Consider the following 16,445-nt stretch of genomic DNA (forward strand, 5'->3'; position numbering starts at 1 on the left):
TAAACTTAGAAATTGTATAACTTTTTTTTATTAAGTCAGACTTGTTTGACATTCAGGATCTTCTCAATTTTTTGTGTCTTCTGTAAGCACGATAAATTTCATTTATACTAGTATACTCCAATAAAAATATTGGGAGGTTTCTTTCTGTACGAGTTTTGAGAATACAATATCGGAGCTTACCACTATTTGCATGTTACAAAATTACTACAAGTATATTACTTTCCTTGGATGGTTAATCACAGGTTAAAATCCATCACCACTCCTCAACCAATCCAACTAGTGTGTCTAGAGCAGACATCTCAAAAGGCACAAGACACTACTTATTGATGCTCCCCCTTTACTTGTATATTGATATGGTCATGTTCATCTATGTGTTAAAGCCACTATCCAAGATTAATACACAAATCATTAGATTAGATGACCATGGCAGCAATTTTCCATTATTGTATGCACATTTCTTAACTTTCTGATCAAGACATTTTGATAAAAAGCTCATCTGCATGATTAAGGTGGACAAATTAAATTTAATAGACTTCTTTGGATTCACGTGTAGATAACCTGATTAGATTTTCATGACTTTGTTGCAGTTGTGCAGTTTCTTTAGACCTTTAATTTTTTTGTACTTTTATTGATGGAAATATTATTAGCATAAAACTTTCAGCAAAAACCACCTGAGTAAAATGAAATTTGGCATGCATGTTTGAATGCCTATGTAGACAACGTGAATAAATTTTCTAGCCATTATAGCAATTTGTCACATTTTGATCAAGTTTTGGAATATTTTCTTCGCAGTGGGGACATGTTCTAAAAACACATATATAATTCTGTATTTTTTTTTTCTTTGATTTTGGGCAATCTATCAGTAGGTTGGCATGAGACTTAGCAAACAAGGTCCATGGAAGTCATGCAAAGGGGTTAATAAGTAACGAGTTGAAAGGTCCGAGTCAAATGAGCAAAACTCTTCTGGGTTAGACTCTCTTGATCTGAACTTGTTTTAACGGACTCTTCACAAATCTAGGAACCTGTATATAGAGTAAATTAAAGGTCACTAATCAAAAGAATAATTGAATCAATAATTACTTTTATGTATAAAACTTCATTTCGTTTTTGTTATGTACTATATCTGAAATTCTGTGCAAATATTTTTTCTACGTATGACTGCCATCAATTTATTAAAGACCCAAAGAAACTGGAAGTGACCATATAGAGCAGATTGAACTGATTGCCTTTCTTTTCAAGTGATTATATTTTCACCCTGTCTCCTATGTCTAGATATAGGCGACACTTTTCTAGCAAGTGTCAAACCGTCATGGATTCTGTATTCAAATGAAATACAAATTTGTTTAGGTATACTAAGACCTGCATAGCTTGCCTGTATAATTAAAAAGTTACGTTATAAAGTCAATCACAGCCTAACACCAGTATTTAGAATGGATTTTACACATGGCTAAATGAAAGAAACATATATGTGAGAAACATGAAAAGACTTGTTAAATAAGGGCGTTCCACACTGCTAATAGCAACCTATTGCTGGTTGAGTGGTCATAATGTAGTTTGTTCTGCCCATTATTGCAAATGATATCGGCATCTGACTGCAGTCAATTTTAAGGTAGTGTAAATAAATACAGCTAAAAGTAACTAATTCACATCACACATGAAGATTTTCAACATTGTTTGAATTGACATAGAGTGCAACACAACTCCTAAAATACATCATAAAACATACCACCATGACCTGTGGAAAAGTCGATTTGTTTAACTAAGAAATGTCTTTGCAGTATCAAAACTGGACTCTTCCAGAACTCGGGATGAACATGGTGGATTACATGTACGCAGACCAGTTCTTTTTCAGCATGTGTCAATTGAATGGTGTTGTACTATATTCTATATTGACATGAATTATGTTTAAATCATCTGTGCATGAAACGAAATGGTAATTTTAGCTACATTTTGAGACACTGATATGAAAATTCAGAAACAGACATGTACATCACTCATGATGCTGTGCAGAATGAACTAAAGTAAAGTTTTCTTCAAAATTCACTTGCATATTAAGTTTTTTGTTGTAGCAGTATTAGGATATGACGAGGATGTAAATACAAAAAAATGAAAAACCTCTGAATTTTCACCAGAGTGCCAAATAAAGACCAAATATATATTTATTTGGTATAGGTATCAATGCATATACATATATTATATTCATGGACTTATTGGGAAAAGAGACACCTAATAAACCAGAAAGTAAAACTGACATTGTAAACAATAACGAAAAAGTCGATATGATGTAGCATGTTAGCATATATTTTAACACTGGTAGCTCTTCTGCACTTTCTATATAATGAAGACAAGAAACTAGTCATGTTGATTTTTGTTTTATTTTTCATCCCAGCGTAACTAATAATTTATGCAGCCATAAAGATAAAACATTGAAAGATTCCCGATGTGTACTAAAATAGACTTAAACAACTGTACATGAAGCAGTATAACAATTGGATAAAATTATCCACATTTTAAAAAACGAAAAATGTATCATTAAGTAAATATGATTGGAAATTTATAGCATTTCCTAATTTATTTCAGAAATATTACCACATTTCAGCTTTAAAGTATGTTTGTCTATCTCCTAATTATATGCATGCAAAATTAATCCAATTCTTGTCAAGCATTTTCATGAACTTCCAAAACTAATTTTCTTTTTTATTCAGCAACAGATACTTAATAAGATGTGAATTAATAACATAAAACATAAGATCCTGATGAACGATTTTAAGGAAATTAAAATGTGTTACACAAAAGAGCTTTGGGCTCTTTAGCAGGCAACAGTCCAGTGTTCTCCCCAGGGCCATTTACTGTTGTGGCCACAATACACCATCTTTTCAGCCCACAAATGTTTTTAAATCTGTCAATATGTTATGTGCAAGCGACAGTGTGTTTATGTTGCCATCTATCCTTTAAAAAAAATTGTTAACTGAACATTCCATCACTCCATTCCTAACTATATCACTCAAATGGTAACTTTCTTAATGCTTGTTTATATGTAATTAAGATGTAATTACCCACAGACTCATCATCTTTTTTTACCAGGCTTGGCATGGCTGCTGGGGCATGACATTATATGCTGGTTCAATCTTTGCCCACATCACAGTCATGTGATTGGTCTGCAATGATGGTGTCAGTTGGTAGTGTTATGTTTCAGTTATTCTACTACCAGCTCAAAAGGTGTCATATATTTTTTATTTTTAAACTTTATTCAGTAAATTGGACATACCACCATGAAAAATGTATAATTACCCATCACCCATCACTCAGCTAACCAGGCTAAGATCGGGTACAGAGCTCACAAATTTAGATTTGACAACAGGAAAAGGAAAATAAAGATAACAAAAAATGAAAGTCAGATTTTAAAACTGAATGGAAGATTTTCTGTCCTTTGGTAGAAATTGTTTGTAAATTGTTCATATTACTAACTTAAATCTTGTTAGCAATAGGCGAGGTGGATGGGCTGGGTGGGGGACTGTGTCAAATTTCTTGGGTACTATTACAATATATTTTTGGTTTTGCAGTAGCATTAGTAGTTCTTCTAGTTGTTGTGACTGATGACTTTGTTGTTATTTTCTGGAACATTTGACCAGTAAAATTTGTGAATGAAAACTGCATCTCACTCGTAATACATTTCAATAGCTGTAGTATACTCAGGAAGAAGAAAAAATAGTTTGATCAAGAAATCTAAGTTGGTTCTGCCCTGTGATTTTCTTTCCTAGCTTTTCCAAGTAAATAAAAGGATCAATTTTTATCTTTAAATTTTACCTGTTTGGAAAATGTAAAGGAAAATTTGGGAATATTCCTTCATTTATATTTTAAATATTTCTCCAACAATAAGCAACTAGTGCTTACTGTGTCTACATCTGGTAATTAAAACACTTAAAACATTTGAAGAATGTTTTAGCCCTCTGACATGAAATGAATCAAACCAAAACATAGATATAGTCTTCCTAATGGAAATTAATAGATCTTTCAGTAGTTGCTCTTTAATTATTATTTAAAAACATGACAATGTCTTGACTCTTGAAGGATATGTCCTTGCTAGTTCACCTAATAAGGAGTCAGATAGTGTTGTATTTTTTCTTACATCATTAGTATACTTTATCTTCCATTGTTTTTCAGACGGTGAAAGGTCCTTTTCAATCAAAACTGACCAAATGTGTATTATAGGAACATGTTCAACCAAGAATATTTTGTCACATAAGTTAATACATGGAATACCCCACTATCAAAGATGGGAGCCTTGAATATTGTAAAAATCTGTGTACATCTGAAAACTGATCTTCAAAAATACACATCTGTAGTGTTAGCCAACATTCATGACCATACAAATTATGTGGGACATAACATTTTATAGCATTATCCTTGATTTAATTATTACCTGAACAGGCATACTTTACTGATCTAGACAAACAAATCACTATAATATATACTGACAGCATAGTGAAAAATCTTTTCTGCAAAGGTACAGAATCATTCTGCTGGGCATAAAAATTAATGGCATGCTAAGGCATAGTTTTCTAAAATTCAATACAAGGGAAGAAATGAGAAACATTATATTCAGTTCAAAATGTGTCAAGACAAGCTGTTGAAACATTGTTATTTACAAAAATAATCAATGCAGTTTTAAGGAAGGGTATTTCATATAAAGTCAGATGTATCTGGGTTGTTTTCAATAGATCACTAACAGATGACTGTGTCACTTATTTCATAATCTATTTTTAAATACAGATAGTGGTCAACTATCTATAATTAGCGAATGTCTTTATGTCTTTAAAACAAAATAAAAACTTTTTCTCAAAGTAAATTCTTTACACAATCTAACATGAAGAAGAAAGTTGAATCAATACATTTAAAGATGAATCAATACATTTACAGGAAACTATACAGAATTACTCCAGAGGGCAAAAATAAATAATGATGATAAAATACATAATATTTAGTCATATTTCTGGATAATTACTTGCCCTTTTTGGTGGGCACTGAAAATAACTGGAGAATTAAAAGTATTGAGAATAATGGTTTCTTACAGGGATTGGTTAATACAGTACATTAAACAGGATCAGTGGGATAAACATAAACTGTAAGATACTGATGTGATAATTATGTTTGGTTCTTATTATCACAAGCAAATAATATTATCTCTTTAAAAAAAGGAAACCTTAATTTTAAATATTTTAATGTTTTATGTCTTTTGCTCTCATTAAATGTTTAAGCAATAACCTTATGAGTATTTACTACAGAAACTAATGTACAGTTTCAAATATTACACAGAATCTGTCAAACTATATAAAAGCAGCAACCATGGTTTGTAATAATTTCCTCTCAGGATTAAGGTTTGACTTGTTTCCTTTTACACAACTTCTCTGATTTTCAAAAGCCAATAGAGCTTAAAAAAAAATTGTCTTTTAATAAAAATGCAAACTGTTCTTGGAGGGATTGAAATTCCTTCCAGCTATAAACAGTCTATTTTTTCCTCACTTACTAATTAATGATAATGTGCATGAATGACATTTATCATCCTTAGTCCCAATTCTCAAGCCTACCTTCAACTGAAATGAGCTTTCTTTGATTGGCAATTTCATGAAATGGTATCTTCAGCTGAATATTAAATTTAAAAGTAGGTCATAAATGGTAGCTGGTCTCCAAATTTCCTGAACGACTCTGTGTAGACTATCCTTGAGCAATGTTAGCTTTGTAGTGTCACTTGCAGGTTTGTATATTTAACTGCAAATCCTATTATCTGATCATTTGCAGGTAAAAAAAAAACTGTATGTTTAATTGCAAATCCAGTTATTTTATCACTTCCAGGTATAAGCCTGTGTGTTTAACTGAAAATCAAGCTATCTGATAACTTGTGGGTAGAAATCTGTATGTTTAACTGCAAATCTGGTTTTCTGAACTTGGAGTAATCGCCCAAGCTGAAGTCATCCTTTCATGTAGCTATATTCCAAAGTTTACAAAACTAAATGAGCACAAAATCTGAACTTTAACCCTCACAAAATCTTGGAAACTGCATGTAAATATTACCAGAATTTCATATTTATGTGCCCCAATCAAAAACATTTCAGAATTTGTTTAATGCTACTGGGTTTTTTTGCACATTTTAACCATAACTGTTTAATTGTGAGCCTAAGAACAAATACCGCACTCCAAATTTTTTGTGATGGGGTTCAGTAGTTGAATATCAATTCCACAATGAGACCATGATTAGCTGCCTTAAGGAGCAGGGTTCTGTTGAGGAAAAGGTGATTTATCATGACCACCATGAATTTCTGGTTGGTACGTTAACAGTACTATCATCACCCACAGGTGTAACAAAACCTGAAACCAAAAACAAAAATACAATCTTATTTTGAAAAGTGAATGTGAATAGAATTCTACTGAATTAGTATGAATCAATACATTATAATATCTTCAAAAGTTTACAAATTTAGCAATTCAAGAATTTTTTAACAAGAGACTGCCACTACACCCAACACTACTTTTACATACTTGTGTTGTCTTTACTACTTTGTGGATCACAGAACCAGTAACTAGTATTTTTCAAGATATAAAGTAATGAAAATATTTGTGCTTTGTGAAGAAAAAAAAAGAAGCAAAGTTGGTCAATTAAAGGTGACTTCATAATCCAACCTGGACTTTAATTATAGGTAGATACATTCCAGAATCTCCAGAATCCTGCAAATAATGATTCGAACATTTTAAAGTATCTGCAATTTTTAATGGATTTTCTGATTAAAAGCACTGAAATCACCATAGTAAAACATTAATGTTTATTTTCTATTATACTGAAATGTTCGGCTCAACATTTTCTAATGTATTTTGCATGCTGCTTTTTTATCTTGCTTTACAGAAATCAAGTAATACAGGATAGATGTTTACTGTTTAATTCTATTTCAGACAGTCAATTTACGGTTGCATTTTTCTTTTAGTACTTCTTTTTAATCTAAACTTCTGAAAATAAATATTTGAAATTTTGTCAATATGGGATTCTTGATAGGAATGAAAAGTATGCTATTTATTTGTATAACAATTTGTTTTTGTACAGCTGGTACAGTAGCATACCCTCATTCATTTTATTTGTCTTATACTTGGGCATCTACGCAAAGAAAGTTATGAAACTTTTAAATATTTGTTTTTCATCACAAGAGGTTGTGAATTTTGATATGTTATTCTTTAACTGGTTATTTTTTTGTGGGAATTTAATCTTCAGTATATTTCTGATCAATCATTCTGCAATAATTTTGCAACAACAAAACATTTTGTTTTCTTCTAAATATAAATAATAACAAATAAAATAATAATGTCCATGAGACGGCAGCTCAAAATTAATAGATTTCCCAAAAATATACGATTTGATGCATACAATTTTTGCAACCCAAAATTGGTTTAGATTTTTTTGTTTACTGGTAATTAAATATATGTTCCCTGACGCTAGTAAGTATATATCTGTCCGAAAATTTGTACGAGTAATTAATATGACCTTTACTTACCATGTACGAGTAATTAATATGACCTTTACTTACCATGTAAACTATAACAAAGACTCTTGCAATAGGATATCGTCTAAGGAATACACCAAGTCTTATACTGAAACAGAGAACATGGTTCATAAGGTAGATTATTTGAAGAAAAAAAACGCACTTATTGATTGAAAAGACTAGATAGAAATCCAAGACCATATATTCTTTTTAACTTCCGAGTGCTGAAACCATTTCTGACGGTCTTAAATGATAAGATTTTCAAGATGTTAGGAAATCATTTTCATTTTAGGCTGAATTAGGTACCATAAGTGTCCTTGGACGAGATGTGACTATAAGGTTCTTGACATGGGAACAAGGTTCATGTGATTCTTCTTGCCATAGAATCCTTGTTCTCAGGATGAACAGTCACATCATGTCTGAAACAGTTGTAGACAAGAACAAATTTGGTGGAAAAATGTTGAGGGTTGATTATTATGGTACAAGATGGCCACTATCGCTTAACCGGCTTGAAGCAGCTGTTCCGTTTTTTAGTGCCGTTTTCACGATATTTGTGCTTGTTGCCTGTTTTCATCTTCGTTATTGTGTTCATTATGTATTGGCTGTTAAATTTGTATGTGTTTCTTCATCTCCTTGTTTTGGAAACGAGAATAATTAGACTTTTTCTCAGCTGTCTTACTCCACTGTTTTTGAACAAACCACCATCACGTGATACTCGCCTGCCAACCCGTTTATGCTACGATGGACCCTCATTAATTGCTTTAAATGTTCACTCCTTGGCTCTCCACACTACATTGTGCTCTAGACTAAATGAACTGGGACTACATTCATCATTACCTAAATGTAAACAGAAGCGAAAAAAGAAACGTTGTTTCAAAGCTGGCCGGCGTAGAACAAGAAGAAGAATTCCAGTTATCTCCCTTATTTTGGCATACCCATTTAAAAAAATTTCGACCGTTAATTTAGATAACCTAATTCAAATCCCAATTAATTCGTCAACCTTTATGTCAACTATCCAAGAAATATCTCTGCGCATTGCATTATTCAATGCCCAGTCAGAAGGACCACCGGAAAAGCACACAGAAATAGTTAATTTTATCAACGACGAAAATATTGACATATTATTCTTGACAGAAACATGGCTAAAAAGATCAGGCGATGAGCCCAAGTGTGCGGATCTAACACCCACTGGTTACTCCATCAAGTCGTTCCCCCTTTATTCTCACAGAGGTGGAATTGCTGTCATCACAAAGAACTCCATGATAAAACGTATGAACTACACCACAACATTCAATTTCGACCACAAATCGTTTGAACTAATCCAATCCACACTCACTCTGGAGCAAAGGTCAGTCCATTTTTTCTGCCTATACCACCCTCTTCCTAGTAGAAAAAACAAGCTGGCTGACTCTCTCTTTTTGGAGCAGTTTCCGAATCTCCTGGACTATGGAAATTTGATAGGTGGCAACCTGATTATTCTTGGAGATTTCAACTTTCACTTTGACTGTCCTGGAAACTCAAATACATCAAAACTCATAGATTCCATTAATGTTTTCAACCTCAAACAGTCAGTTAACCAACCCACCCATAAACATGGTCACATTTTAGACTGGATTCTTCATAGACCTGATGATAACATTCTATGGTCCTCCCTGGTATCCCATCACCTTGCATCAGATAACCTCTGCATTATATGCCATCTTGACGTATCAGTCCCTAACCCTCCACCTTTATTTGCTACTAAGAGAAACCTCCGTATGATAAATAGAACCAAGTTAATGCATGACATCCAAGCTAACCTAACAATTTGCTTACCTCCTACTGCACAACAACTCGATAAATGTCGGCGTTCATTACTGGACAAAACATGCCCCAGCTACCAAGTGCAGAGTATCAATTAAAAAGTGTTCTCCATGGTATAGCAGTGTTAGGGACCAGCTTCAAACTGCTAAAAGAGACCGCCGTAAAGCTGAGAGGCTCTGGCTTTCCACCAGGCTCACTATTCATAAGCAAATCTATAAAGTCGCTAAGAAGAATGTCACAAATATAGTCCATGCAGCGAAATCAGCCCACTACACTACTAAGATCATGGAAAGTTCCAGCTGCAAAGAGCTCTTCGAGATTACTAACAAACTAATGTCAAGGAACAAATCAACACCACTTCCAACTACCTTCTCTCCAGTCGACCTTCCGGACATGTTTGCAAATTAGTTCCGTGACAAAGAACAAACCATTAGAGATAAGCTTGACACAACAATTTCAATTGACTCGTCATCACCATACAGTTGGCATACAGAATTTGAACGGCAACCATTAGCTGCATTTGAACCTGTCTCTATGGATTTCGTACGTACAATCGTGATGAAGACTGCACCAAAGTCATGTGAACTTGATCCAATTCCAACATCACTGCTGCTCGAGTGCTTAGATCCAGTATTGCCTTCACTAACTGATATTATTAATACCTCTCTCTCATCTGGGGAATTCCCATCATTTTTCAAAACTGCCATTGTAAAGCCTCTGCTGAAGAAACCAACACTAGACCATAACAATTTAAAGAACTACCACCCAGTTTCTAATCTCCCATTCATTTCAAAAATCTTAGAAAAGGTTGTTCTATCCCAGCTTGTATCTCATCTAAATTCAAACAGTCTTTTTAGCAATGTACAATCTGCATATCACCCTTGCCACAATACTGAAACTACTCGTCTAAAAGTAGTTAATGACATTCTCTCTGCGTTGGATAGCGGAAAGATTACAGTCCTCACCCTCCTTGATTTGTCTGCAGCATTTGACACAATACACATGATATATTACTTCACCGTCTCCAGCATGTATTTGGCATTCATGATACAGCCTTACTGTGGTTCAAGTCCTACTTGGTCAACAGGATACAAATTGTATCTGCAAATGGAATACACTCCAATCCAGTTGATCTATGTTGTGGTGTTCCACAGGGGTCTGTTCTTGGACCTGTTCTCTTCATTCTGTACACTCAGTCGCTCTCAAGTGTCATAGATCATCATCCAGTGTCTCATCAATTGTACGCTGATGACACGCAAATATACAAATCTAGCCACCCAAATGAAGTTGATGATACCATCCAAGGTGTAGAGAGGTGCATTTGTGATGTGAAATCATTGATGACTTGTAACAAGCTGCAGATGAATGATGATAAAACTGAGGCCATTCTGATCACAACACAAAGACTTTCTCATTCACATCCTTTACCTAAAACAATAAATATCAGCAACGCCAACATTAAATTCACACAATCAGTACGAAACTTAGGTGTTACTCTGGGCAGTACTCTCACATTGCACCAACATGTCATGAACATATGCAAGGCTGCATATCTTGAGCTGAGACGCATCAGCTCAATTCGCAAATATCTTTCAGTTGATGCCTCTAAAACACTTGTGTGTTCACTAGTACTTTCAAGACTGGACTATTGTAACTCAATTCTGTCTGGTTCATCTCAATATCTACTCCAGAAACTTCAAAAAGTTCAAAACACAGCTGCTCGGATCATACTTAGAGTACCACGATCAGAGCACACCTCCCCACTGCTCTGTACCCTACACTGGCTATCCATTCGATCCAGAATCAAACACAAAATTTGTTCTATGTGCTACGTTTCACTGTCGGACTCTAGTCCAACATACCTATCTGACCTCACCCATGTGTACACACCAGCAAGATACTTAAGTTCTCTTCTGACAATCGTATACTCATTATTCCAAGTATGAAAACAAAGTCATATGGACATCGTTCTTTTGCATACCAGGGCCCAGCAACATGGAATGAATTGCCCACTGAACTTAGACACAAAGACACAGTGATCACATTCAAGAGAGCTCTCAAAACTCACTTATTTCGACAGCAAGAACAAACTTAAAGACCTAATAATGTTTCCTAATTGAAATATTCTCAGCATGTTTTTTATTTTATTTTTTTAATGTTTTTCTAATTTCATGTTGTTTGTTTTTGTAATAATATTATTATGTTTCTTATCTTATAGGTGTTGTCTAAAGTCGTAAAGCGCTTAGAGCTTCTAAAGATTAGGCGCTATACAAAGTCCTCATTATTATTATCATTATTATTATTATCTGCCATGTTAGTTTGTTCTGAGATCACCTGAAGTTCTTTTTATATGCACATTCAGGAACAAAAAGATATGAGAACATGTTCTCTGTGCTTGGGCAAAAACCCATAACAGGTTACCCAAAGATGTCCCATTAGAAGCCTTTCAGTGAAAACCCTATCTCTATATGACCGTCCATTCAGGAGTAGTAGTATTTAAGATATCCTCCAAGTAGTTCTGGAGCAGTATTAATAAAAAAACTCCTTATAACAAATATGTGCTAACATATGGACAGAGATCAGACAACAGACCATCACACAAGCTTTCCAGTGCAGCAAAAAAATAATCGACAAAACAGTGATAACATAGCCAGGGGACACTGTCTGCTAATGCAAACAGTGAAAACATGGAAAACTGGAGCCAGTGACAACTGAAGTAACATTACTGCTTCTGTACTATTTCTTGCCTTTTGCATTGTGGAATCTTTTCAAAAGAATCATCTGCAACCAAATTTAAAACCACTATTGCATAGATCAGATAAAACATGAGAGCAAGCTACCTGTATAGTAAATACATTATAAATCTGACCTGGTAGATACGTCTATTTAAACAGCTCCTGAAGCCCTAAGATGACTTTATTATATCCATAATTGGTTATATCCATTGTTATGAATCTATGGTAATAAACTAAGTAACAGAAAGAAGCAAAACCAACAAGTTCTGCAAAAGTTAACAAATAATTTAATTATGAAAGTTATAAATACAATTTAACTTTACTTACAGTATTATGAATTAAATCCAAAATATTCCAAAAGTTCTATCACAAGTCCTAAAGGATCAAATGATCAGAATGAATTAAAGATCCTCAAAAGTACTTGTCTGCCAACAGTCCTGATGTATCACAATGGCACTTTCCATAAATCATTTGAATAAATACACAACAGTCCCAGAATAATATTTGAGTCCAATGAGCACTAATTCCAATGAACAATCCAATCAAATGTCTCCCCTCAAATTATATCTAAACTCAACATTAAACACATCTGCAGACTGATATTAAAACAAGAACATATGAAATAAGAATTCAAAAAAGGAATCAATCTGAAAATGGAATGAATTAATTGCTCAGTCTTAACCTTATATAATTCTCCAAGAGTCTATTATGATTATATGTTACCATATACCCCATGTGACAGACCTTGTTACTTGATCAAATATTTCATTATATCTACTCACATACACAACTGACTTTAACTAGCCAACCATAAATAACTCTAAAACTTGTAAATATGTTTATTGTTAGAAATATGAAAACACCTATTTATAGATTCTGTGTAATCTATGTGCCAAAACTGAAACCTACCAAATAGATAGCCATTCACCAAAAGCTACATAGATATAAATATACATAACACTATATATGATATAATAATACTTCGTTGGATTAAAATTCGCTTGGTAAAACAACACATTCATTGGATCCTTGTTTTTACTTTGTTGGCCTGTATCTATTTTGATCAATTACCACCTCTTAGGATCTATGTCATAAACACTCTCTTGACTCAAAATGACTGAAAGCAAATATTACCATTATTGCTCATGCTGAGATAGATACTTGAACTAATCTTCTATACTACCTGAATTTATCTATTATATTGGCAGCTCTTTTCATCTTTCTTGTGACTGGGGTGTCTGTTGGCCCTTCTCTCATAAAACCTGGAAGTCGTGGACGAACTGAAATCATGAAAAACATGTTATTTATCCTGTTTTACACAATATCCTGATGCAAAAGAAACTCCACATCCTAAACTTAAGTGATTTCCACTAAATTTATGTTAAGTCAATAAATTTAATACTCTGTAAATGATGGCTACATTGAAAACTGATTTCCCAGTAACATCATATTTCTGATTAGATAGTACAAATTGTGTGTAAGATTTTACAAGTTTAACTTACATAATAATCTTGTATTTTTATTTTTTTTTATTTTTTAATAGTTTTATTTTTTATTTTATGTAAAGTGCTTAGAGCTTCTAAAGATTAGGTGCTATACAAAGTCCTCATTATTATTATTATTATTTAAATATTTCATGACAATAATGGCAGTTTTACAACATAAATTTTTCTTGTACAAATTCCACTACTCCAATACCTATAGAACTCTATTAGACGTGTAACTTTCACATTATCATCTTCAAATCCCAAAATACAATACTGATATTGATTAAGTTTCTCCAGTAACTCCCATGTCATAATGCCTATACATTATTAAAATAATCTACATTATACAATAATAAAAGCCCAATGCATTACACTACAGCATCTTATATAATAATAATCATCATGTTGTAATACTCAACCATTTCAAATTAATCTACATTATATAATAAGAAATGCTGAGTCATCACAATCCACCATTTCAAATTAATCTACATTATATAATAACAAATGCTGAAGTCATCACAATCCACCATAAATGCCCCCGTATTACACTCCATCATATTAAATTAAAACTTCATAATATAATAATTAAAGGCCATTGTCATTATGCTCCACCATATTACTTTACAACGTTAATTGCCCATCCTAGGATGGGAATAAAACAAAACAAAAATATAATAGGGATGAGGTTGTTTAAAATAAAGTTTAAACATAAAAATACAAAAATGTAAATTAAATTGGGATACCGCCTTGAGTTTCAAACTCACAACTTGTTTGGCATCTGGGACACAGACAATTGTGGGTGTTTATATATAAGATTCTACATTAAATAATAATAAATACCCAAGCTGTTACACTCCACCACACTAAATTAATCTAAATTATACGATAAATGCCCAAGTCATTGCACTCCACCACACTAAATTAATCTATATTATATAATAAATGCCTAAGCTGTTACACTCCACCACACTAAATTAATCTACATTATACGATAAATGCCCAAGTCATTACACTCCACCACACTAAATTAATCTATATTATATAATAAATGCCTAAGCTGTTACACTCCACCACACTAAATTAATCTACATTATATAATAAATGCCCAAGTCATTACACTCCACCACACAAAATTAATCTATACTATATAATAAATGCCTAAGCTGTTACACTCCACCACACTAAATTAATCTACATTATACGATAAATGCCCAAGTCATTACACTCCACCACACTAAATTAATCTATATCATATAATAAATGCCTAAGCTGTTACACTCCACCACACTAAATTGATCTACATTATACAATAAATGCCTTAGTTGTTACACTCCACTATATTTAATTAATCTACATTATAAAATAATAAACAGCCAATTCCCAAATAACCTTCATCTTCTTCGTGGACTGGAATGACTGCTGTATTGGTCCGTACACTGGAGACCTGCACATCTCTATACTGTTGCTGAAATTAATAGAAGATAGAGAATAATGAGCAATAGTCCTTGCCAAGTTGACATGTACATATACAAACTTCCATTCCACGGTAAAGTAACTAATGATTAAATTTTGAGTACACAGTGAACTCACTCATAATAATGTCTTCAATTATTACAGTCAACCACAGATATTACAAAGCTAATGGGGACTCTCAATTTGTTTGATATCCATTTGCCATGAAAACACAGACTCATTTTCAGTAGTGTTTATATAAAACGGATAATACCCAAGTTAGTTTGATGCTTTCTAATGCTTACAGTTTTTAAGAAAGGATTTTCCATTTTTTACTAGCAGAATTGCACCAGCAGTACAAGCAAAAAATAGCTTTATGGTGGATGCTTTCTGTCAAACTTGGTAAAATTCAGTTTCCAGTCTAATTTTGTTCAGTTCTGCTACCTACTTTTGAGAAGTCATTAAAAGTTTGTCTGTTCTTAGTGAGAGTGCCACATTCGATGATGGATCAACATTAATTGTTCAAATTTGTGAAATATTTGTGCCTGGATGCTTACTGTCAAATTTAGTTAAATTCTATTCAAGTGTTTTCTTGAAGCGATCATTTTAAGGTTCTTCTAGTTTTAATAACAGTTCTGCATCAGTTTTGGAGTTGTTTAAGCAATTTCTGGGGGCATCAACTGTACCAAATTGAAAGACCTTCATACCAAATAGTTTTCTGGCGAGTTGCATCAAATTGAATGCTGTGGTTTCGGAGAAAAGGCAATTTTTTTCTAATGGTAACCTTAATCTATGGTTTACCAGCATAATTTGCAGACTCAAAAGGTCTAAATGTCAGAATGTTTTAAGTCAAATCTGTTAAACTTCTATCAAGTTACTTGTGAAGAGCAACCATTTAATGGTTGTTCTATTTTTAGTATTGGTGGCCATATTTGACGGCAGATCAAAATCAGATGCATACATTTTAAAATCATTAATGCCAAGATGATCTCTCTGTTGAGTTTGGTGGAAATTGGTCCAGTGACAATTTGACAACTGGAAGAAGAAAAAAACTGCTGATGGACAACATATAACATATGAAGCAGGCCACATAATGTGCAACACATGCCATATGCAAGACCATACCATAAATTCACTAGATTTAATGGCCACATGAGCAAAAAATATCAGTATACTAACACATCATGCATGTTGCTTTTTGACAAAAAAATTATCCTGCATGTGATACACAGGTGTGGAAATGAAAAGAAAATCTTACAAGAATGAACTGTAAAAGCATGAACGGAAGACGAGTTCGGCTTTCACTACTGCAACTGTGTAGTAAAATGATCTTTATGATTTTTATAATAAAATAAATTTCCGATCATGGGCTGTTACTTTTAATGTAAGAGTTTTTAAAAGCTGCAATGTTATTTTTAAAACGATATCATTATCCACTG

At 33.2% G+C, this 16,445-nt stretch overlaps 1 protein-coding gene across 3 annotated transcripts in view; it reads right to left on the reverse strand.

Annotated features, from left to right (window-relative positions):
- Window positions 1-2,356: 2,356 nt before the first annotated feature.
- Window positions 2,357-16,445, reverse strand: part of LOC149804909 (golgin subfamily A member 5-like) — a 63,687-nt gene continuing 49,598 nt past the window's right edge. For all 3 annotated transcript variants that reach the window (XM_089945782.1, XM_089945776.1, XM_089945771.1), the window contains exons 12-15: window positions 14,944-15,019; window positions 13,248-13,344; window positions 7,572-7,635; window positions 2,357-6,366 (exon numbers count right to left, since the gene is read on the reverse strand). In XM_089945782.1, the coding sequence (XP_089801908.1) occupies window positions 6,262-6,366; window positions 7,572-7,635; window positions 13,248-13,344; window positions 14,944-15,019 (342 nt within the window). In that variant the 3' untranslated portion in view covers window positions 2,357-6,261. The remainder of the gene's footprint in view (window positions 6,367-7,571; window positions 7,636-13,247; window positions 13,345-14,943; window positions 15,020-16,445) is intronic.

This window comes from Sinohyriopsis cumingii, chromosome 2 (genome assembly GCF_028554795.1).
Source record: "Sinohyriopsis cumingii isolate HCF-2022 chromosome 2, ASM2855479v2, whole genome shotgun sequence".
In the NCBI taxonomy this organism is placed as follows: Eukaryota; Metazoa; Mollusca; class Bivalvia; order Unionida; family Unionidae; genus Sinohyriopsis; species Sinohyriopsis cumingii.